Source organism: Zonotrichia leucophrys, chromosome 14, assembly GCF_028769735.1.
Source record: "Zonotrichia leucophrys gambelii isolate GWCS_2022_RI chromosome 14, RI_Zleu_2.0, whole genome shotgun sequence".
Classification (NCBI taxonomy): Eukaryota; Metazoa; Chordata; class Aves; order Passeriformes; family Passerellidae; genus Zonotrichia; species Zonotrichia leucophrys.
Genome location: NC_088184.1, coordinates 11,977,519 through 12,001,164, shown reverse-complemented (window position 1 = coordinate 12,001,164; position 23,646 = coordinate 11,977,519). Strand labels below are relative to the sequence as shown.

The following is a 23,646-nucleotide window of genomic DNA, read 5'->3' as shown; positions in this document are numbered from 1 at the left end:
ATTTGGCAGCTGAGTTATTGTGCATCAATACTGCCTGAGGAAAGCGTGACAGAAATTAGCCTGATGCCCAGATTTGCTGGTCCTGCAGTCCCACAGTCTGTCCAAGACCCTCTTGCCAAGGCCAGATGCAATTTATCATGTTATTTCTTCAAGCTATATGGACATCAGTAGCCAAATCTCTGGTTTTCACAGAGCACAAGGCAACAGCCTGTGGAGATCTGGGTGTTTTCTCTGCACCACCCCACTATTGCAAGATTTTGGGGTTTTAAAAAGCACTTATAAAGATCCAAGTATAAAAAGATCCAATATAAAAATTATAAAAAGGGAATCAAGGCACTTGCAGGAAATGAGAGCAGAAGGGAAGGAGGGAACCAGGAGGTTTTATCTCCAGCCTGGTGCTCTCACCCTGCACTCTGGGCTGACCCTGGAGCCCCTGGGTAGCTTGGGCTGAGATTTTCCATCATCCATCAGGTGCTGCCCCAAGCCTTAAAGAGCCAGCAGGCCCCATGCTGAATCCCTCCAAGTGTCACAGCCCTTTGTCTCAGTGGGGCCTGAGCGGCTCACCAGCCCGAGGAGTTTCCATCCACCTCACTCAGACACCATCACTCTCCTCTCTGTACTAACCAGCATTTTTCCAGCTTGTTGCATGCCAGAAATGATGAAAGAACCACCACCAAACCCTTCATTTTCCTCCCCTTCCTTGATACATCCCTTTTCCAAAGGCTTAACAGCTGCTGTTTGATCTGTGGCATGAAAACCTTTCTGGTTTCAGAAATGGGGAGTGAAGCTGAGATGCAGCTCTTTCACCTTGTCACCTCCTCCTCCTCTGCGGCGAGCTGCAGCCATTGTCAGCTCTCATTTCCTGCAGCTCCTCTGAGCTGTGAGCACACTCTGCAAGCAGGGGGACAGACACAGTCAGTGGTGATGAGAGGGCAGTGATTGTACTTCCAGTAAATTGCCTGAGCCTTTCCACATGAGTCACTGCACTCAGAGAGGTGAGGCATTAGGGAGGAAAAAAAGTTTGCAACTGATCCTGACAAGAGTTTAACAGCCCCTCAAAGCCTCTGCCTGCCTGGTTTGCTTTGGTTGTGGGGATTCCTTCGAAAAGGCTGCTGAAAATAAATAACTGCTCACAGATTATCTTATACTGTCAAAACACCGGAGAACATTCAGAACTAGAATCACATCTCTCCCTGCTTCCCAGCTAATCCTCTCTTGAATCCAGAGAGCACAAATCCTAAGAATGTCCTCACTGCAAGTATAAAATATAGGAAAGCTGATTTTTAAACTCATAACACTTGACTGATCACTAAGCCCTTGTTGCAAACATGCTGAAGTTCTAATTCTTATTGCAGCCTGATCCCTGAGGTATCTGCTTTGTGACAGCCAGGCCAAGTGTCACCTAGGCTGAGAGTAAGTTATTACACTCAGAAAGACAAACTCCCTCCTATTGTATTCTCTAAAATCTTTATCTCCTCTCTGATACTAGCAGATCTAGGCCCTGAGAATGTTTTTTTTCTGCAGAGCCTTTCCTTCCTGCCTCCCCGCATTTCCCCTCTGCAAGCCTCTGCAGCTGGGAAAAGGCAAAACAGTGGCAAATTTAAAGCCTTTGTCAGACTTCCCCCAGATGGCAATCAGCTGATGAAACCCAGGAAGATTTGTCATCTGAAAAGCCCTTTATTAGCCTGTTGCACCTGGGTATAGAGCACCAAGGGAGATGTATTGATATTCAAATGTGGAGCAGTGCAGGTAGAAGGAGGGAGGGAGGATTTACCAGCCCTTGCTCTCAATGCTGTCTCACCTGGCAGTACTACTCCAGTGAAAAACTGCTTGGAGTCATAGCAGGGTGAAACGGAGCCCCACAAACCTGCCCAGACCACCAGATTCCCTCAATCACCAAATCTGCTTGTTTTGGGCTTTGGTTTCACTCTGGTTCTGAATATTTCTCCCCAGAGTTTTTGGTGCCTGTAATGAGCAAGAAGGTGAGAGCACTACACAGAACATGGGCATGGAGGAAATCCCACTATTGCCTCAGAGGATCCTAGGTCCCAGCTCCAGGGAAAGAAGGGCTGCATGAATGCAGGCAGTGTTAGAGGGCTGCTTTGTGTGTCAGCTGCCTCCTCTGCCAAGTCCTGGCACTCTAAACTTCTCAAAGGCTTGACCTGCTGCTCATTATCACTTCAAAATCTTCTCTGTAAACGTGTGCAGTGATTTAGGGACCACAGCACTGATTTCTCCTTAAAACACTCACTTTGTTACTCATTGCACTTCCATTCAGGATCCTCCATTTAATGAGAGAGGGTCAAGTTGACTTGGTGTGGCCCTGGGTTTAAACAAAGCTCTGCAAGAGCATCTTTAGCCCTGCATTCCCATCCTGCTACTTGCCAGAACTTCTGCAGAAACCACAAGCAAAGACATCTGAAAGACAGAATTTTCAATCACTCCAATGCCAAAATGATGTTTCATTGTTCTTGAGCCGGTGAACATTGTATTAGACAAATTTTTCTGTGCAAAATTATCTTTTTCTTTCAGCCACTACATTTCCGGACCACTCAATCTAAAAGGCATCCAATAAAAAGGACAGAAGATATGGAATTTGGCACATATCTGTTTATGAAAACAGACCAGTGAATATTCTCAGACATAAAAATGCACACATTCTCCATTTAAAATCCTCCAAAGGAGACTGGGGATAGTTTAAATGTTTCATTCTTTGATTGAGGGAAGACTAGTGGGAGAACAAAGATTTTCTCTCATGGAAGTAATTACAAACAACAAACATCAATTCCCAGATGTTTTTTATTTGCTTCGCTATTTTATTTTCAAATAATCTGAAGTGCACTCAGCATCTCCTTTGTATTGCCTTTGATTGTGAGCAGCTCTGGCCTCTTATCTCCTCCTGGATTGACAGCAGCATCAAAGCACTGACATCTGCGAATGTCACACGGGAATCGTGATGAGGACCCGGACCCTGGGACCACAAATAGCTCGTTTTGGCCCCAAAACGGCGGTGCCGGAGCAGTGCTGGCACGGGGACAGAGCAGTCACCAGCAGAGGGAGCGACAAAGCCAGCTCAGACATCCCAGCCCGATGGCACCGAGGATTTGGGGAGTTTTGGTGCTGGGTTGGAGATTTATATGAAAACGTCCCAGGAGAAGGGTAGTTTTGTTTTTTTCTTAATCCACTATGAGTTAATGGTGATGTTGTTACTCTGTCCTCATGGCAAGAGAGCCAGTTTTCTGTATTTTCTGTGTTAGTCAGCATTAGAAATGCTCACACAGAACTTCCCAGCAGGGTCCTGGGAGGGCTGGGGGAGTCTCCCTTAGCCCCAGGTCCTCCCGTGTCCATCGGTCCAAAGTGTGGCAGGCAGAAGGGACAAGTGGCAATGGAGGTGGGTTTAATCCAGTGTTTTCAGTGTTAACAGCACCTCCCAGCACAATCAGGTGGGAAACAATTTCACCAAGGGCCAGTGCTCACCCAGAACACCCTGAAATGTGCTCCCAGCTCACCTGACACGAGCAGCACCATTGGCAATCTGTCCCAGTAGCACCAACCCAGCCCTGCTGCACTGAGACAAGCCCAAATTCTGTTTCACCTCTGTGAAGGGGGCAAAGCCCATCCCACCTACCTGCTGGGCAAGCACAGGAGGGGAGAGAAGCTATATCCTCACAAGAGGCCTTCACCTCAAACTGTGCCAGCTGAGACACATCAGGCATGTTGGGATGGGCACTGGGACAAAGCCAAGAGAGCCAAGTGCCCTTTGATCAGGTGCCATCACACAGAGGGCAGGGATGCAGATATACTGGGGACCACACAGTGTATCTCCCAAATCCTGGCAGGGAGCCTGGCTAGCAAGGGGAACAGTTAGAGTGTGGAGAGCACAAGTAGATGCACAACCAGAGGGGTTGCTCTAGCTTCATACTCTCAAGGTCCAGCCCAAGCTGGAAAATCCTGAGGGTTTCCTGGATTTACACCCATTGGGACAGCAGAGCATCACTGCAGCTCTGTGTGATGCCCAGCTCCTGCTGCAGTGGGAGCAGGGAGGTTGTGCTGAGGCTGCAAAGCTAAATTTACCCTGGCCCGGGACTCTGCTGCGCAGTGGGCAGGGCAGGGCTGGGCACTTGTAGCTGGCATGGGAAATGTGAGGTTTTTTGAGATTCTGGCGAAGCCCCAAAGTGGCTGACTCACTCCTCTCAGGTCAGTTGTTCACAGCTGTAACTCCAGTGAGACCATTGGGTTATTTCTGATGTGCTTTGCTGTATGATCACAGCCCATTGCCCTTGCTGCTGAAGGTTGGCTCCTGTCTCCGGTGGACTTTATTTAGCCTCCACTTCAAAGCTGCTCTGTAAGAGGCAAACCAAAGTGAAAAGGGTACAGCATTTCTTTTAGCTAGAGATTCCCCATCTTGAGTTATCTGGTGACTTTGAACTTGTTAGAATCAATGAACTCGTGATAATCAATGCCCTGTGCTCTCTGTCAGCTGCACACAGTGGATGAATTTGTCATTTGCTGCTGGAGATGACTTGGCATTTGTGAGTTGTGTCAATGGATGCAAAAGCAGATTCATTCTAATTATATCAAACCATTGATTAACTTAGTAATTTAGTCTTGAAGTCCTAAAGGTCCCTCTGCAGTAAATCATGCGAGTTACAAATAAAGTGCACTGAGGAGAAAGAAAGAAGTGAAATGTATTTATTAGCTTGAACATTTGGAAGGCAACAACCTGGACAAAACAAGCCCTGGCACATTTCTGCATTTCTGCACTCTCTTCTCTTGTATTCTCTTAATACCTTACTAAAAATGTTGACTTAAACACCTCCATCCTGTGTTTTCCATGTGAAATGGCAGGTGTGCTGCAGGGAGGCTGTCAGAGGCTGGCAAGGGCTCTGGTGCATGGAGATTTCCAATTGCCAGCTCCAAGGCTGGGCTCTGTAGTTGCCTCATTGCAACAGATCTATTTGCTTATGGAGCAGCTGTGAAGCTGCAGCAGATTTTAGGTATCCATGCGAGTATCCACGCATTTCACTGTGTGGAATAATGTGGAATAATGTGTACCTGGTGCTTTGGGCAACACTCTGCAATTAGTTTGTGGAAGCTGTTTGTCTCTGAAGACCTATAAATACACTGACAGAACTGTAGGAGAATGAGCAGTTACACACTTGGAGCAAATGCATTCTCAGGCAGGAGAGGTTTGCAGGCTGATCACATCTGCCTGCCACCCCCCTCAGCGTAGCTCCACCACTGATCTTCCTTTCATTTCACGTAAAGCTGACCAAAAATATTTACTTTATTCTTTCACATGCATAGAATAAAAAGGATGGGGAATTTCCCAGTGAAATCAAGGGCATTCACCGTTCAGTGACGAGCAGCCTCCACTGGGCTGGATTTGTTACTTTGCTCTCCCTCAGAGAAGGCAAAGAAAGAGAATAAAAACCAAACATTTCTGGCAGAGCTATGAATTCCTCTCATCAAACATTGTCCCCTGTGATACACCGGCGCCCTCTGAGCACCTCCAGTCAAAAGTCCAATTTTACAAACCAACCTTGCTCCCCAACAAGCACTTCAACTTTTCAAGACACTTTTCCCCATAAACGTTCCTTTTCCCCATTCCTTCAATTCCACAGAAAACACCAGAAGTTTTGTTTCTTTGTCCGGGTGAGTTCCCATTCCACCTGTGGTGCTGTTATCCCTTGGCATGCCGGAATCCGGCAGAAACTCAGTATGGTGGGGGATGTTTGAGTAAAAGTGAAGCAGGATCCTCCCCGCTCTGCTACAAATGAACCCAGCGAGAGGAGGAGGAGGAGACCCTCAGGAACAATCCCCGACTGTCCCAGCCCGCCCGGTCCCTGCCCGCTCCGTGCCCGGCCCTGCCGGAGCTGTCCCTTCAGCACCACGGGCGGGACGGGCGGCTGGCACGGTTCGGCTCGGATTAACTATCCCGGGATGATCCGGGCAGAGCTCGGCTCGGGTCCTTCCAGCTTGGCCTGTCCCAGGCCGGGCCCGGCCATCGCTGCTTTGCAGAGAGAGAGTAGGGTGCGTGGGTACGTGTGTGCGTGAGTGTGTGTGTAGATGTGTGTGTGTGTATTCTTGGGGTGCGGAGGGGCTGCGGGGTTGAGCCTGCGTGTGCGGGGAGGGGTGCACGGGAAGGCTCTGGGGGTGCAAAGAGCGCGGGGCCACGCAGAGGTGCGGGAGTGGTGCGGGGATGGGGATGAGGAGGGAGCGGGGCGGGGGATGCTCAGGGTGCCTGCGGGTGTGCGGGACACCTCTAGGAAGGTGCGAGCAAAGGGAGTGTGCAAAGGGAGTGTGCACAGAGCGTGCGGGACGTGCTGAGGGATGTGTGTAGGGTCTGTCGGGATCCGCGTGTGTGCGTGCGGGCGCAGGGGTCGCAGGACAGGACTCTGTGTGTGCGGCTTTGTGCGTGTGCGGGGCGTGCAAGGTGTGCGGGGCTGTGTGCAGTGTGCGGGGCATGTAGGGCAGTGTGCGGGGCTGGGTACAGTGTGTGTGCGGAGTGCAGGGTGTGCGGGGTGTGTGGGGCTCTGTGCGGGGCTCCGTGCAGTGCGTGCGGATCTGTGTGTGGTGTGTACGGGGTTGTGTGTGCAGCTCAGTGCAGTGTGTGCTCGGTGTGCGGGGTGTGCTCGGTGTGCTCGGTGTGTGGGGCTGTGTGCGGGGCTGTGTGCGGGGTGTGCTCGGTGTGCGGGGCTGTGTGCGCGCCGCGCGGTGAGCGCCGGGCTGGCGGTGCGGTGGGTGCGTGGGTGCGAGCACGCGCGTGTGGCGGCGGGTCGGGCGCTGCCGCGGCACACACGCACGGACCCACGGACACGGGGACACACGGACACACGCACACAGCCACGGCAGAGCTGCCGGCGGGAGGAGCCCGGCCAGAGCTGCCCGCCCTCCGCCCGGTGAGTGCCGCCGCGCCGCGGGACCGCGGGAGAGACGGGGAACCGGGGGAACCGGGAGGGACCGGGAGGAACCGGGAAGGAACGGGAGGGGACCGGGACCTGGGGCTAGCCCGGGGCAGGGATCCGGCAGCGCGGCCGCGGGACACGCAACTTTCCGGGGAAGGAGGGAGTGAGGGACAGCGGGAGCGTGGGAGTGGCTGCGGACCGAGGCCGGGGCTGCTCTCCGGGCTGCGGGGGGCCCGGGGCTCCTTCCCCGTCTCTCCGCGGCCGGGCCGGGGCTCCCGTCGGTCCCGCCGCTGCTGCCGGAGCGGTGCCGCTGCCGCGCTGTCCAGCCCGGCCGCCCCGCGCTGCGGCCGCTTCCCAGCTAAGTTGCGGATAACATGCTCCCCTTGCAGGGCGATCGCTGCTCCGAGCGAGCCCCCGCTGATCCCCTTCTCCACACCCTCTTTTGCAGGCAGGGCTGATCCCCGGCTCGCCATGTCCGGAGCACTGGAAGCAGCGCACAAAGCTCTGCCCCGTTAGCCCAGGTCACCCGGGGGGGACTCAGCCATGGATTTGTCCCCCCCAGAACCCGGGCCCCCCCCTGACCCTCTGCAGCTCTGGCAGGAGGAGAACCAGACCCAAGGCGGGCTCTGGAACGGCAGCCAGGAGCTGGGGTGGGAAGAGCTGGAGAAGATGCTCTTCCTCTTTGCAAAGGAGCCCGTCACCATCAGCCTCACAGTGATGTACTTGCTGTCCTTTGTGGTGGGCTTCGTGGGCAACATCATGTCCATCAGGGTGCTGACCCGCAAGCGCCGCAGCCGCGTGTCCAGCCTGAGCGCCACCCGCAGCCTCCTCATCAACCTGGCCGTGTGTGACCTCATGGTGGTGTGCATCTGCATGCCCATCACCGTGGGCAACCTCATCTACAAAGCCTGGGTGTACGGGGACTTCCTGTGCCGGGCAGTGCCCTTCATCCAGGCTGTTTCTGTGTCCGCCAGCGTCCTCAGCCTGACGGTCATCAGCGTGAACCGGTACTACAGCGTGCACAACCCACTCAACGCCCGCTCCTTCTTCACCCAGAGGAGGATCCTCAGCACCATCCTGGTGGTGTGGTTGCTGTCCTCAGGGATATGCATGCCCCTCATCTTCATGAACAAGCGGGATGAGATCGGGGTGGTGGAGGGCTTGCCCCTGGTGTTTTCCATCTGCAGGGAGATCTGGCCTCAGGAGAGGCTCAAGCAAGCCTACAACTTTCTGCTCTTCTGCGCCCTGTACTGCCTGCCCGTGCTGTTCAACATGGTGATCTGCTTCCTCACGGTGCGGCGGCTGTGGAGCCGCAGCAGCCAGCTGAAGGAGAGCTCTGCCCTGAACCGCTCCCTGCCCGCCTCCAGGCTGAAGATCCGCAGGAAGGTGGCACAGATGGTGGTGGCCCTGGTGCTGCTCTTCGCCATCTCTTGGCTGCCCGTCTACCTGATGGACATCTGGATCGATTTCAACATCCCCAAGTCCTTGCAGGATGTGACTCCTTCTCCTTGGATCCTGCAGCTCAGGCCTTTTGCCCAGTGGCTCGGCCTCACCAATTCCAGCCTCAACCCGATATGCTATTGCTTTGTTGGGAACCTCTACAGATCAGCCAAGGAAATGAAGAGCAAATACCACCAAAGGATGGTCTCTCTCTTTAACTTCTCTCTGTCTGAAGGGACAACTCCTTCCTCAGTCCCAGAGCTGCTCTCTTACCGGAGTTCAGTGGAGCCTGCAAGGAAAGGACCCTCCAGCACCCCCTCCACGGACAGGAGATGTCAGGGGAGTCATGGCCATAAGAACAAGTGTGGACACTTGAACTCCTGCCAGCATCCACCTCTGAATACTGTCTCCAGTGAGAGCACTTCCTTGTAATTCTGCTCAGGAAGTGCCACTCATGCCCTCATCTGCATTTAAGGACTCTGGAGATCTTTCTGAACCCGGTATTTTAATGATGGAAAGGAGCTTTCTCCTAACAACTCTTGATACCATTTCAAAAATGCCGTGACAGGCAAAGAAGCAGGTAATGAGATAAAAAGATGATGTATTTTAACTCAGATGAAATTTTAAGACAAATTATTTTTTACTGGGGACAACTGGATGTGCAGCCCGTTGCCCAGTCAACAGTCACATAATTAGGCAGATCAAGTTCCCAACGAGTGAGCTCTCCCTGCAGCTCCATCCCTGGATGCAGAGATGCTGTTTGGATGCAGCAACGATTTGACTGCTTGCTGCTGCTCACATTTGCTGATGAAGAGCAGTGATAAGAGGCACTCTGTGCTCCAAATCCATCAGTTGTAGTTGCAAGCAGTGAAGAAAAGCTGGAAACAGCGTCATAAAAAGTAATAGTAAATGGAGAATTTCACACACTTTACCACTTGAGACTTCATTGTCTGCTCGTATTGTTTCACTCCTCCACGCAAACAAATTCTCCTTATGTGAAGAGACATGCCAGAAGTACTAAAGCAACCATCACCATTCCACATTTGGGGATTCAGAAGGGATAATGTGGCCTCAGAGGTAATTTAGGAAATGAAACAGGAAAATATTTTTTTGGGCATCAGCTCTCTTTCTTACAGCGGTGCTCCTGTGTGTGGAGTGGAAAGAACTGGGCATCTATTAACATGATTTGCACTTGAAAACCAGCCTTGTTCAGCTGTGTCTGTACCAAACAAAGTCAATGGCATGTGAAAACAAAAAATAGAAAGTGGTTTATAGGTAATAAAATCAGAAACAAGCAATGCAATGCTGTTTGTCTGGGAAGGAGCGAATCAAAGGGCTTGCTTTTCCTGAGCATCACAAGTAGGTTAAAACCTGTTTCGTCCATCTCCTCCTTTAAAGGAGACTTTGATAAATAAATGGTATACTTTTATTCTGTTAGCATTGAAAGGCTCCAGTACAGCTTGAGCATTCTGTTGTTCTGAGCACAAAGGAGACCTTTCTCCCCAAGGTCTAAGAGAAAACACATCAGATCAGGCAACAGGTAGGAGGCAAAAAATTTACAACAGAGATCCAAAAGGCTGGAATGACACCAGAGATGAACCCCTTCCCTGCCCAGTGCCAGGGGAGAGAGCCCATGCCCAGCTGCTTGTGCCCCAGCTCCTGGCACAGCAGGTTTGTCCCCTTAGCAAAGCCCAGACTGAACACAGCAGCATCCCTGCGAGAGGATTTTGAATTTAAAGGAGCTCAGGCTTCTGATGACTGGGGGCTTTTTTATTATTATTATTACTGAACAAGGGAAGGATGCTTAAGGAAATCCAAGTTTCATACAATATCCTGCTGCCTTCCAGGGTGCCTTTTGTAGGCAAACAAATAGAGATAAGAAAATAGCCTTTCAAAGTAACCCTTGTAATGATCACTCAATAGTGTTTAATGTTGACAATGATCTGCCTGGGAAGTGAAAGATTCCTCCTTACCAGGCAGTGCCATCCACAATTTGTGTTCTCTTTACATGAATGAACAAGACATTACAACTACCCAGATTTATGGCTTTTATGTGTGCTGGAGATGAGAACATCTGCATTTTTGCAGGTGATATAGGAGCGTACCTACTGCCTGATCTTTTAGTAGCTGTGGAGAAAAGCCTGCAGAGATTTTATTTTCTCTTTCAAGGCATATTTTTAGGGCTGGCAAAATGTGGCAGACTCAGGAGCATCAAAAGCTCACTCTGAATGCCCACTGATTCCTTGTCTGTAAAAATATGTTCTCCATCCCCAGACCAAATGTAACACAATATTGTAACCCCTACATTGCCCTGACCTGTATATTTAATCCTGCCCTGGATAAACTACAATGAAGGGACCACAGAGCTCCATTCCCTGTGGTTTCCTGGCTCTGAAAATGGATGAGATCAAGTGATGCAGTCAAATGCAAGATATTAATATTTTAAAATATCCCAGCGGAGAATTCTTTTCTCTGAATTTGTGTGCTAATGCCTGGGTCCTACCTGGAAGCCTCTGTACCCTCCATGGAGGAGAAATACCAGGAACTGTGTTCTCATTAGTGTACCTGGGCCTTCCCCTCCTGACACAGGTGCCCGTGCCTTCCTCCAGCCCCACAGCACTCCCAACCACTGAAATTCACAGAGGCAAAAGTCTCTTCCACTTGGCAAGGTTATCTCCTCTACACACTTCTAAATGTATTTTCCAGTTTTGTTCAGTGTCCCTGTTTTCCTATAATAAAGCAAAATTGCTCACTTAACTCCTCTTTGCCTCCTTGCTTGCTTCTTCTCTATCCCCCCACACTCCAAGCACTTCTCCACTGTCTCTACAGTGAAATCTCCCCCTGCTTTTCCCTGTTATCTCTCTCTGCCTGTGAATTCCCCTCACTCTAATGACCCATTCATGTCTCCTCTCCCCTGATGAAAAATCCCTTTGTGCCCCGCTGATGTGAATGGCTCCTTTTGTGCTGCAGACACCTGTTTGCTGTGCAGAACGCTGATTTATTTTGCAGGGCTTTACCCAGGGGCTGCCAGGTAGTGATGGATTTTGGTCCCTCTCACCCAAGGGTAAATGAGAAGCAGTGACGTCAATGTGGAAGCCACACAGCATCCTGTGAGCTGCCCAGGCTCTGGCAGGGATTTTATTAACCTGAACAGGTCTGTGGAGCTCAGCAGGGCCTGGCTGACTCATTCTGGATCCCAGAGAGGTGAAACCTCAGCGTTTGGGAAGGTGGCTTCTTCCCCCTCCTCTCTGATAAAAGATCTTTTATATTTAAGGCTGACAAGACATCTGAGTGCCCTCCAGGCCACATAAAATCCTTGTTTCAGATGGCAGGAGCTTTGATAGGCATTCGGGGGACTCCTGGTCCTTTGAGGAGCAGGGAGCAGACACAGCTCTGGCTGGTGAGCACAGATGGTTCCTCACAGGAGCTCCAGCCAGACATCCCATACTCGTTGTGTGGTTGAGGAAATGTGTTTCTCTCTGAATGTGCCCAGGCAGACTGGAAATGTGAATTTTAGGCGTCACAAGGACAATGTTTTCCCACAGCAATGCTGCTAATGCATCTCAGTCCCACTCTTCCCCCATGGGTCTTCCTTCTCTGCTTTGCTGTTCAAATCAATACAGGCATTTTACCACCTCACAGAAACAGGATGTTTAGAACAGCCTTCCTTACAACCACTGACTCATTTAGGTTGGAAAAGACCTCTAAGATCCAACCATTAACGCAGCACTGCCAAGCCCCACCAAACCATGTTCCCAAGTGCCACATCTTTTAAATCCCTTCAGGAATGGGGACTCCAGCACTGCCCCAGTGCCTGGATCCATTTGCTGTGCTAAGGACTTACAGGCAGCTGCTGCTCAGTAACCCTCTCATATTCCAAGAGCTGTTCTCTTACTGTCAGCGCTGCCTCAAAGATGTGACAGGTTTATTTTCTGGGAACCACCAGGGAGATGGAAAAGAGACAATTTTTTGTAGCAGGTATCATTGAGGTAGGTACAATCATGACTGCTCTCTAGCCTTCACATGGAGATTGATGAATCACTGCTCCTTATAACAAATTACTCAGGGGAAGCCAGTGGAAGGATTATCCAGGGTGTGTGAGGGCAAGCAGCTCCTCTCCTCACACCATGGAGCTGCTGGGCTCACAGATAGACAAAGTGGTGAGGGCTGAAAGTAATAAAATGTCCAAGAGAAGAGCAGAAAAGGCCATCAGCAGCTCTTTAAAACAATGATGAAACTTCTGACCTAGAGTACCTTGGGTGTATAGCTGTGATTTCCTCTCTTGCTCCTTCCCAGGACGTGCTGCCAGCCATCCCTGGGAGCTGAGCATTGTTTGCTCTATTCTGCACCCTTGTTTCTACATCCCTATGGAAAATCCTTCCACATTAAAGAGCAAGGCAAGAGCAGAGGATGATTTCAGACCTGGGAAAATGTGATCAGTGGTAAAAGTTTGCCAGGCAGAGTCACCTGGAGGTAGGGCACGTTAGTGCTGACACAGCACAGGCCGAGAAATGCTCACTCAGGCACTGCAGAGTGAGAGCTGAGGAGCCCCAGGGGATGGTGCATGGTGCCCACCACAGAACCAACTGATCCATCCCTCTTCTAAATCCATCAGCCCTCTCAAGGGCTCACCACTTTCACTGCAGCATCCCAGAAAGAGGAATGCCCTCCAAAGGGAAAGTCCTGACTGCTGGAATTTTGGTATTTTATGCGTTATTCTTACAGATGCTGACATGCAAAACGGATGGAAGCTGGCTGGAAAGTTATCCACAACATCAGCATAATTCCTCCTGCACTCCCTTCAGCACAGCACATCCCACACACAACAGCACCTGAGCTCTTGTGATGTGAAATATCTAAACAGTGAAATATCTAAAAGAGCAGAGACTGCTGGACTTGCCTGGTGTCTTGTGATGCCCTTGCCAGGAATCAGAGATTTATCACTGTGAATCTTCTAGGAAAAACCGGAGCACCTCAGTTTACATTTTTGATTATACTTGTCATGAAAATAAATCCCTGTCAGCTGCTAGAAGACCAAATTAAAGAGCAGCTATGAGCAGGTACAACCAGAGATATTGGTGGAGCCCTGAGGGAAACAGCCCCCAGGAAAGTACTGGCAGGTACAGGGATCATGTAAGACTTTCCCAAAATTTCTGGGGATGAATGATTGCTGGTTAGGTCAGCCCAGGGGTACAGGAACTGCAGGAGTTGCTTTCTCTGCCTGCTAAACGTCTTTAGGGCAAGTCCTGAGACTCAGAACTGACACAACACAGCTGCAGAGTCAGTGCAGCCTCGTGCAACCCCCAGGCTGCTCTGCCAGGCCCTGAAGGAGCCTCCTGGCTGCTCTGACCCAGGGATTTCTCCCTCCTTCACTTGAAACAGCCAGGAAATATTTTAAAATATTTCAGAAAAAAAAAAGAAAAGAAAAGAAAAGAAAAAAAAAGATGGATGCAGCACTTGCAGAGAACTTTTTTCCAAGTCAGGGATCTACAGCAGAGTGCTCCTGTTTGGTGTCTCTTGCTGATTGCAAGACACCCCCAGGAGAAATCGATGCCTGGAGGGCAGTGGTGAGGAGCTGGCTCCGGACTGCCAGGGCAGGGGGCACTGATTGCCTGGTGATTATCCCCGCCCCATGGTGAGAAGGGGAAGTCTCATGGAGCTGCAACGTGACCTTTGATTTTAAACATTTTCTACGTTCAACCTTTTCCTTCTTAACTCATTGCACTCTAAGACAGCTGGTTTATGTTTCTCACTGGGGGGTGGGTGAATTATCCAAGGATAATTTATTCTTAAAAATACACATGAAGCGTCGCAAACATCTTTTTGTGAAAATCCTTTTCTTGGGATTTTTTCATCCTGAGAAGCTGAGAGGCCTCAGGAACAAAATGTAAACAATGATTATCTGCTGCTTTGGAATGCAACAGGTGCCTCTGTGATTGGTCTCATGTGGTTGTTTGTAATTAATGGCCAATCACAGTGGAGCTAGCTCAGACAGAGAGTCTGAGGCAGCTGCCTTTGTTATCTTTCTTTTTTATTCTGTTCTTAGCTTAGGTAGCCTTCTGAGAAGAAACTTTTCCTTCTATTCTTTTTAGTATAGTTTTAATGTAATATATATATATCATAAAATAATAAATCAAGCCTTCTGTAATGTGGAGCCAGATCTACATCTCTTCCCTCATCCTAAGACCCCTGTGATCACCATCCCAATGAAGTATTTCTGCACCTGAAAGATCCAGGAATTAACAACTTGTCCCCACATGCCCTACCCTTGTCTCTGGGAGGTTTTATGGCACTGAGGAGCACAAAATGCAGTGTGCACTGTAGGATAAAATCACCAAACTCCAATTATTCCTTTACCTGGTAGGCATTTCCCATGCACAGCCTGTGACGGTGTTCACAGGCGGTCTTGGATGAGGGAAGAGACAAGGATCTGACTCCATATTTCAGAAGGCTTGATTTATTATTTTATGATATATATTACATTAAAACTATACTAAAGGAATAGAAGAAGAGGTTTCATCAGAAAGCTAGCTAAGAATACAATAGGAAGGAATAATAACAAAGGTTTGTGGCTCGGCTCCCTGTCCGAGCCAGCTGACTGTGATTGGCCATTAATTAGAAACATCCAACATGGGCCAATCACAGATCCACCTGTTGCATTCCACAGCAGCAGATAATCAATGTTTACATTTTGTTCCTGAGGCCTCTCAGCTCCTCAGGAGGAAAAATCCTAAGGAAAGGATTTTTCATAAAAGATGTCTGTGGCAGCACAGCCTTCTGCCAGGTGCTCTGGGGCCCATCTGCAGAGCCGTGAGCAGTGGCCTGCCCCTGTCCCTGCCAGAGTTTCTGAGGCTGGCCAAACACCTCCAAACAAAAGCAGCAGCACCCCTGGGTGTCCAGGCTGCTGCCTCAGGTGCTGCAGAGTCTCTGCCTTTCTTAATTTTCCACTTGAGGTGTTTTCAGTCAACCCCCACTTTCCTGTCCTCAGACGTTCAGCACAAGAAAGGAGCTGCTGAATTAAAGGGCTTTATGAATGAGTCTTCAGGCAGATGGATCCCATTAGCCAGGGCTCACAAGTCCTGAGCTGCTATTTCTTAGTGTGAGGAAGGAAAATGTGGTAAAACATTCAGGAAATAAGCTAAAAGATAAAAAGGGGAAGGAGAGAAAGTCCAGACAGTGAAATAAAACCATCTTAAGGCAATTACTGGGGGAGAAATAGATCTGCCGAGGATATTAAAGCTCTCATCCACCTGCTAATCTCTTCTGATAAAGGTCTCACTGGCTAAACTAATAACACTATTAAATCTGCTGTAATCAGTACCAGAGGCAGCCCAAGGATCTCAGAAAGTCGCATGCCTGCAGGAAGACCTTTTCCAGCACGGCTGGGCACAGCCAGCAGCAGGTTGTGCTACCTGCACCTGTGGGACTCAGCCCCCTCCCTGATCGCCTCCCTCAGCTCAGAACTGAGCCTGCAACTCCCAAGGCTGCATCCAGCCTTTCTGCTTTGTCTGGTTGTTCTTCTGGGCTCTGGCAGCACGGGAGCAAACAATTCCTGCGCTGCCTCTTGGTGCACGTTGGTATTTGGAGTGGGCTGACTCATAAAGCTTCACAAAGGTGGGATGTTCTCCTGCAGGAGCTAACAGCCCAGCACAGCCCCTGGCAGAATCGCATCAAGAAAATGATACAAAATGGCAAAACTATCCCAAATCCCTCTCCTAAATCCCCACAGCAAGGGCAAGGCTGCAGTCTGTTCCTCTGTGAGTGGGAAACAGATTGTGGGGGAAAAACCAGCCCCCTGCAAGGTCCCTGTGGTGACCTGGGACATCAGGCAGGAGGTGCAGAGGTGCATCCATGCAGCAGCACCAGACAGTGATCAAGAGTTTGTGCAAGAGCATTTTTGATGCCCCCTCTCCAGCAGGGCTCTGATGCCCATTGGGGCAGTGGAGATGCTGCCCCTCTGCAGCAGGAGAGAATTCCCAGGCTCCTTGCTGCCCAGAAAATGCAAATCCTCCTTCTCCTTCATCCCCTCCTCACCACTGTTGGCTTCAGCAGAGATTCTTCTGCAGGAGATTAGAGGGAAGCCCACAGTGAATGAAATGCTGCCAGGGTGAGGCTGCTGGCACATCAGCTGCTGTAATTCCACAGCCTTAATGGATCTGCTCCTAATTTACAAGTGAGAGCTGGACCTGGCACCACAGGCTGAGTAAAAAAGGTGTCATTTTTATACAGTCAAATTTATATCTGAAATAAATACCACATTAGATCTTTCCAAGAGGTCTGAGCTGCAATGGATTCTTTTCTCTTCCTGCAGAAAGGTGAAATTCTTGCTAGTGGTTTCATAGGTCTCAAAGCTGGGAACTTTTTGGCCATCTGCCTGTTCCACACAGGCTGTCAGGGGCCAAAGTGGGCAAATGTGACCCCCAGAAATTTGATGTGAGAGATTTTAAGCTCCTTCCTTGAGGCTGATTTTTGCAGGGAATGACACAGTCCTGATGATGTGCAGCTTCTTACAGCAAAAAATTCAGATCAAGAAGAATAAATAGTTTTCAATCTGTATGGGCTTTTCTTGTAGACTTCAGAAATAAGGAATGCATGCATATGAATATAATTCCAATTACATTGTAAGCATATCAAGCTTAGAACACCATGGTCCCTTCAAAAGCTGGTGAATATCTGTGTGATCACAGGCTGTGAATGGAAATTCATGGCTTAACCAAGACCATGTCACACAGGACCAACTGTGTGGATTCAAATGGATCTACAGACACACATCCTGGAAGAAAAACACCTACAGCAGCCACGTTCCTGCATCTGCAAGCACAGCGTGGGAAGGCTGAGTAGGATGGGAAAGTCTTTGCTCTCAAATAACAAAATGCTCTTTTTGATCTCATCTCCTTAATTCTCTTCCTGAAGTCCAGGCATGACAGCCCAGAAGCCAGAAAGCTGCCAAATTTGTCATGGAAACAGCAAAGCTTTTCTTCAAGGCTCAGTGCCAGAGCTGGAAGCCAGAACTCCTAGGAACAGCAAAGAACTCTTTCCCAGTCTTTGCTTCATCAGGCAAAAAACAAAACTTGGGAAAACGGGGGGGCAGTGATGGATGTGGGGGTCTGAAAGCGGTCATGGAGCAGCTCCCCTTCCTCCAAACCCAGTGCCAGGGAATGCCAAGGGAGGCTCTGCCAGGGCACCTGGGCAGCTCCTGGCTCCAGGCTGGCTTGGCTGCAAGGCTGTAACACAACTGGACAGCAAGAGCTTAAATTTCCTTATCTGCTGTCTTAAAGCTGCCTGACCAGAGGCAATCTCTGCTGCCTGCTGTTGTAGCACAGAAACAAGGGCCACAACCCATGGGCTGCTCCCATGCTGGCAATGAGAAGTGACTGGAGGAAGCTCTCAGGGCACGGCACCTTCTGTGTCCTGCTCTGTGGGAGCAGAGATGGGCAGGGCTGGTGGGAGAGCTCAAAAGGGAAAGAGAAAAGCAGTGTTTCATTTGTGCTGATAAGCTTCAGCATGTTTGCTCCAGCAGCCTTTGCCCATGGGAAATGTTTTGATAGATTATTGTTGTGGGGTTTTGTTGGGGCTTTTTTTTTTTTTCCCAAGTCCTTTTCTCAACTGTGAGAAAAGCTAGGAATTGTAATTTTTGTTCCTTGGCATGCTGTGCTGGCTAAGAGAAATCTGGGAACAAAGGGGTGAGGTGATGGAGTGCCACCCTGGAAAAAAAGACACAGAGTTGAAAACAACACAGATTGTAAAGCAGCAAGAAGGTACCTAAACTATGAAACCACAGGTGAGCACTTCTGCTAGGAGGAACTGCTCAAGAACCAAACAACCAACATGAGGACTACACAAATTTTATTTTATATGCCTCACTTCTTACTATGGGATGGTCTGGGGTGGTCTGGGATGGTCTGGGATGGTCTGGAGTGGTCTGGGGTGGTCTGCTGTCCACACAGGGGGTGGGGAGGACAACTGGCCCTGCCAGTCCTGCTGTCCTTTCCATTGCCTCTATAATGGAAAATGGTGCCCATGCCTCCCTTGTAACATCACATGAGGCTCAGCTTGGCTTGATTTCCCTCCTTGAGGAGGTGCTAGGGTTTGGTGCCACAACTCCACAGCCCATGGTTGACTGAGGACAGAGGGGGCTGGGGCCACACAGGCTCCATTGCAGGAAATGGACCTTCCAAGGGAATGGGATCTGCATAGGTTAGAAAGCATTGCTATTTAATTGGTCCTTTTTTGCTCCTATTTTTATTGCTAGCCATTTAAATTATACAAATGAAGTTTTATCTTGTTTCATCCCCAGAGAATCGATGCATTAAACAAAACATTAAAATATAATCATGGGAACTCTCTCATATATATTTATAATGTCAGAATTGCTGGCATTAATGCAGAAGTGGTTTCTTCACACTTATCTCTTCTCTGTTTCTATATCCAAAATATACAGCACACAAAAGATAAACACATTAAACTGCCCAGCCATTAACACATCTGCCATCCAGAAATAAATGCAAGGAACAAATTTACAAGGAAAAGCCAGTGAAGGAGACAAACACAATTACAGTGATGTGTCTCCACCACTGTCAGATCATTAAGGATGATGATAAGGGAAGTGTCATTCCAAAGACTCTGGCTATTTTGGAGCTGTTTCTGACATGAAAAGCACCAAGGAGAGAAAAAGAGCAAGGTGGAAAACCCACAGTGACCCAGGGCAAGCAGGCTGGTTTGTTACTTGTGCAGGAGCCCCCAGAAATACTGGGGGACAACTGGTACAGAAAGCAGGATTTAGCCCAGATTTTCAGTATTTATCCCCCAAAAACTTCCCATTTTAGAGAGAATCAAGACACCAAGGGCAGCTCTCAACCACATTCTACAGGAGAGGGGTGTAGGAAAGGGTGAAGACGCTCAGAGCTTCTCAGCACCAGCAGACAGAGCAGCCACCCCCTGCTCCAGCCCCTCTGTCACCCTCGAGCTCCTGAAGAAATGCTCAGCCCCATCTTGGCCAGTTTGGTGTTGCTTTTCCAGACCAAATTCTGCCCTGGAAAGGGGCCAGAGTCAGGATGCCTCCCCAAGGGCTGTGAGGTGGTGGCAACCATGGATTCAGTTGGGATCTCCATCGAAGTGGTCATCAAAGTGATGGAAAGCAACCTCTGCTTTGTTAGTCTCACTCCCTTCTCACATTCCCCTTGCCTGGCTGTTTTTCCAGGGAAGGAATTACTGCAGCTTTATCCCAGGCTGGGCAGAGCCCACCCTGGTGTATCCAATCAAGGAGCCAACCTCTCCCTTGTGCCCCAAGCACCAAAGCACAGACACAAACCCTCTGGCACACCCTGCTCAGCTGGGGCATCCTTGCACCCCCAGCACTGCACAGCTTCCCTCCCAAGCCCCTGGAATGTTAAGGCAGGACCTTCTCTCCAGCACACCAGTACAATAATCTGCCTTATTAAGAATCCCTCAGGCTCCAGACCCCATTTTGGGCTGATGCTTCACTGATGTTTGCAGGTGGCCAATGCCTGCTTGATTTGTGGGTACCCCTGAGCCGCTCACAAATCCAATCGAGCGCCCTTGTGGGAATCACTCCCACAGCCACACCAAACTCCAGGGAGGCTTCAAGGAGTGACCAGGCACAAAAAGCTGACCTTCTGCATCAATAACTGCTGCTGCTAAAGCTGACTCCTCAGGCATTAGCAAGATTGACTGCTGCTCCCCACCAGATGCATTGATGCCAAGTGCACCTTGAGTGTGTATTAGCAGTAAGTTGCTGTTGGTACCTCTCAGTTTCTTCCATCAAAAAGCAATCACCCTCCTCTCTTTCCCCATGGCAACCAGGGTTTAGTAATCACCTCATCACCTATTCCAAATTGAGGCTGTAATACATGCTCTCAAAGACTGAAAACTCCAGTCTTCATTAAACTGCAGGTATTTGTTACTCACCCAAAGCATCTTCCAGGCTGCATGTGGATAAATGTTCCCTTCTCTGGTTTGAAGGATGGTGGGATGAGAAGGGCAGAGAAGGTAAATATTTAAACAGCCTCCAAAAGGAAAACCATGCTTTGAGACACAGGAAACCAAATGCTCCACAGGTGAATCTTCCAAGAAAAACACAAAGGATCAGGAATTAAATATTGCGTTTTACCCACAGGGGAGCCTTCTCTCATATCTCTTTTTCTGGCTTTTGCAGACAAGTTGACAGCCTGAATTATCAAAGCATTTGTGTTACACAGGAGGGATTCTCATTTGGGGGCTGGTGCAGCAGAAGACATCTAAGATGGAAACAGAGCTCACCATTTGTTCCTTTGCTGCCAGCTCTGGTTACAAGAAATGAATTTCTGAAACCTCCAGCTTGGCCAGGGACAGAACCATCAGTGCATCTCTCACTTGCAGATGTGCTGCTGAGGGAGTAGAAAATAAAGAGGAAAGATTCTCAAGACATGACTGAAGGTGCTGAGCACTCACTCACTCCTAACATTTCTTACCCAGAACCATTTGTTTCCTAACAATAGATTCAGTCACAATAAAAAAAAATTGAGCACAGAATTTTACTCAAAAATTTGAAAAGCCAGAGAAATTTTATAAATTCAAAAACGAATGATCACAGTTTAGCCTTTTTTCCCCCTAAATATTTGTACAGTAAACATGATGCTAATTAGATGGCATGATGAAAACAGGGAAAAATTAAAGTATAAATGTTTCCTGTGACAATATCCCAAGCCTAGCGGAAAAACTCTTTGTAGTGGTGGAAGGAAGGAATTCTGCTGGATTCTAGGACATGTGCAGTGATTGAAGCAAACTTAAAATGCCTCCGACAAGAAACTGCTGATGTGAATGTGCTACTTGGTGGCACCATCTACTGGGTGTGACAGAAACAGCTGAGCCAGGCAGGAACTGGAGTCAGAGGCATTTGCTGTGCCCAGAGAGGGAGCAGAACAAGGTCAGGGTGTGATGTGGGACTGTCAGGGTGTGGGATGTGCAAAAGAACCTGCAAAATCCAGAAGAGCTCCTGGCTCCATCTCAGTCTTCCCTACCAGGGGAGAGACTGTTTCCCACAGGATCTCTTTTCCTGTAGTCTTCAAAGAAAATAGCAAAGCAGGGTACCTGCATTGTCATTCTGGTGACACCACATGAATCCCATGCTAGAGCTCAGCTAGGAAATTCTGTGTGCACATTTCTCCTCCCTCTTCTGAGACCTATGAACCTGAGAGAACTTCCAAAGAGAAACGTTAAGTAACTGGTTTTGAACTCTCAGTCCACAGAGAGGACAGGATGTGGAGCCAGCTCAGAAGAAAGGTTTGAATTCAAGCCTTGAATGCCTTCAAGGCACACAATGCCTTCACAAGGAATGAAGATGCTTCACAGAATCTCTGCCAGGCTCGGAGATGGTGATGATTCATCCTTGTGCTCTTTGGTTGCCCATCTTTGGCACACATGAGAGCACCCAGCCCCTCCACCATGCCAGGGCTTGGCCTCCCATGCCCTGCTGCCCCACATCCTCAAGGTCAGCTTGGATTTCCAATAAAACTCCTCCTCTCCCTGATCTTCCAGACACTCAAGGTGTCCATCTCCACTCTCTTTAAAGCACCTTCCCTCAACAGGAACAGACCTCACAGCATTCACATAAAGAATTCCTGTTCTTGATCTTTTCCTTCCAATTTTCATAGATTATATAAAGATTTCCCAAACACTCACACCTTGTTCCTAGAGAATTACATGCTGTGCTAGTCACTGAGCAAGATAAAGTCATGAGCAATTGCAAGAAGATGATGCCAATTTGGCATGGCCCTCTGTTAAATTGCTTAACACTAATCCAAGTTTTTCACAAGACTGTTTTCAGATACGTGCCCAAAAACCATGATTATCTGCATTCAGCCTCCACCACCACAGATTCTGCAGATTCTTGGAGAAATAAAACACTTCTCCCTGACATGGCTGGCCCAGAGATCCTTGAGATGATATAAAATTAATAGAAGTCATGTTTTTTCCCTGTGTCTGCTGCTGCAGTGTGATATCTCACCAGACCTAGTGAAAGCCATCAGCGCTTCCATGCCCCAGGTTTTGGTGACAGCTGGGAGTGTCACTGTGCACTGTAACACTCCAGTTACCTTGGACTGGGCTCTGGAACATCTGAAATGTTGGTTCATTGGATTTTATCTCATTGCAGCTCTGTAGAAAACTGCCCAGGATTCCAAGCCCTTACCTGAATTGCACCATTCTGTAAGCAAACCCATTTAAAGAGCAATGACAAATTCAAAACCAGCTTGAAAAAAACCCAGCATTCAAATTATTGACTCTCTGGGCTCTATAAAGACCATTTAATGTAATTTCCTTTCTTGTGTAACATATCCCAGGCACAGGCAAATTGAGAATTTGGGGTTTTTTTTAGGATGCAGCTTTGAAGGGTGGTTGATGGCTCAGCAGAATCAGGGCCCTGCATCCCACGCCTGCTCACATCAAGGCTTCAACACCGTGTCTCAAGGACAAAAAAAGGGGATTTCCACAGGGAATTGTGATGTAACAGAACAGAAGCTGTTGATTGTCTTTATGATGACCTGGTGAGGTACTGGAATCTTCATTCCATATATAAATGGAACTTAAATTATTTATAGATGAGCTACTTCAACCACCAATTTTCGTGAGGCATGAGGGAATTCTAAATTTCACCACATTTCCCAGCTGGAGATAAAAACAATCTGGAAAAGATTTTCTGCTGACTTCATGGCGATTTGGAGCTGTAGTTTCCTCCTCATGCACTGTGTCTGTCACAGGTCAGAGATATGGATATTATTACTTACATCAACTTTCATTTAGGTGAAAAAAGCCTTATCTCTGCTCTGACCACAACTTCTCTGATACCTGAGCTCTTAAAGCAAACAGCAAAACTGGATTTTGGTGACCTTTAAACTCGAATTTTTTTTAAAAGCATGTAGCAATGGTTCTATTTTTACTCCAGCCGTTGATGATGACCGTTTTGCAATGATTTATTTCTATTTTTAAGCCCATCAGAAGGATATTATTTGAGGCGATTCGTGTATCTCCTACAGTGATATTTTGGTACTTTGTTCTTAAGATAAATAGATAGGGGTAAGCTGAGCTCACAGAGCAGCATTTCACAAACTAGGGGAATAAAAAAAAAACCAACTTGTGAGAGCACTTGCTGAAGACTCTGTTTATCAGTTGCTGCAGAACGATGACAGAACACAGTTTAGTAATACATACTTTATAATCCCAATCAATAAAGTCATTGAAATATTGAAGGCATTTCTTTCATGTTTTTCTTTTCATTAGAAATTCATATTAGACATTAGAC

At 48.5% G+C, this 23,646-nt stretch overlaps 1 protein-coding gene and 1 long non-coding RNA gene across 2 annotated transcripts in view; one reads left to right on the top strand and one right to left on the bottom strand.

Annotated features, from left to right (window-relative positions):
- The window catches only part of LOC135454057 (uncharacterized), a 59,380-nt gene extending 38,996 nt beyond the window's left edge, over positions 1-20,384 (bottom strand). Inside the window, exon 1 of the long non-coding RNA XR_010442021.1 lies at positions 20,277-20,384. This is a non-coding gene — a long non-coding RNA (uncharacterized LOC135454057). The remainder of the gene's footprint in view (positions 1-20,276) is intronic.
- On the top strand, positions 6,689-11,105 carry LOC135454089 (galanin receptor type 1-like). Its single transcript, XM_064725836.1, has 2 exons — positions 6,689-6,902; positions 7,357-11,105. Exon 2 carries the CDS (start codon positions 7,452-7,454, stop codon positions 8,778-8,780), a length of 1,329 nt encoding a protein of 442 aa, XP_064581906.1. The 5' UTR covers positions 6,689-6,902; positions 7,357-7,451; the 3' UTR covers positions 8,781-11,105.
- Positions 20,385-23,646: the final 3,262 nt, after the last annotated feature.

Excerpts from the sequence above, each read along its gene's own strand:
- LOC135454089 (XM_064725836.1), top strand. The coding sequence starts at position 7,452 with ATGGATTTGTCCCCCCCAGAACCCGGGCCCCCCCCTGACCCTCTGCAG.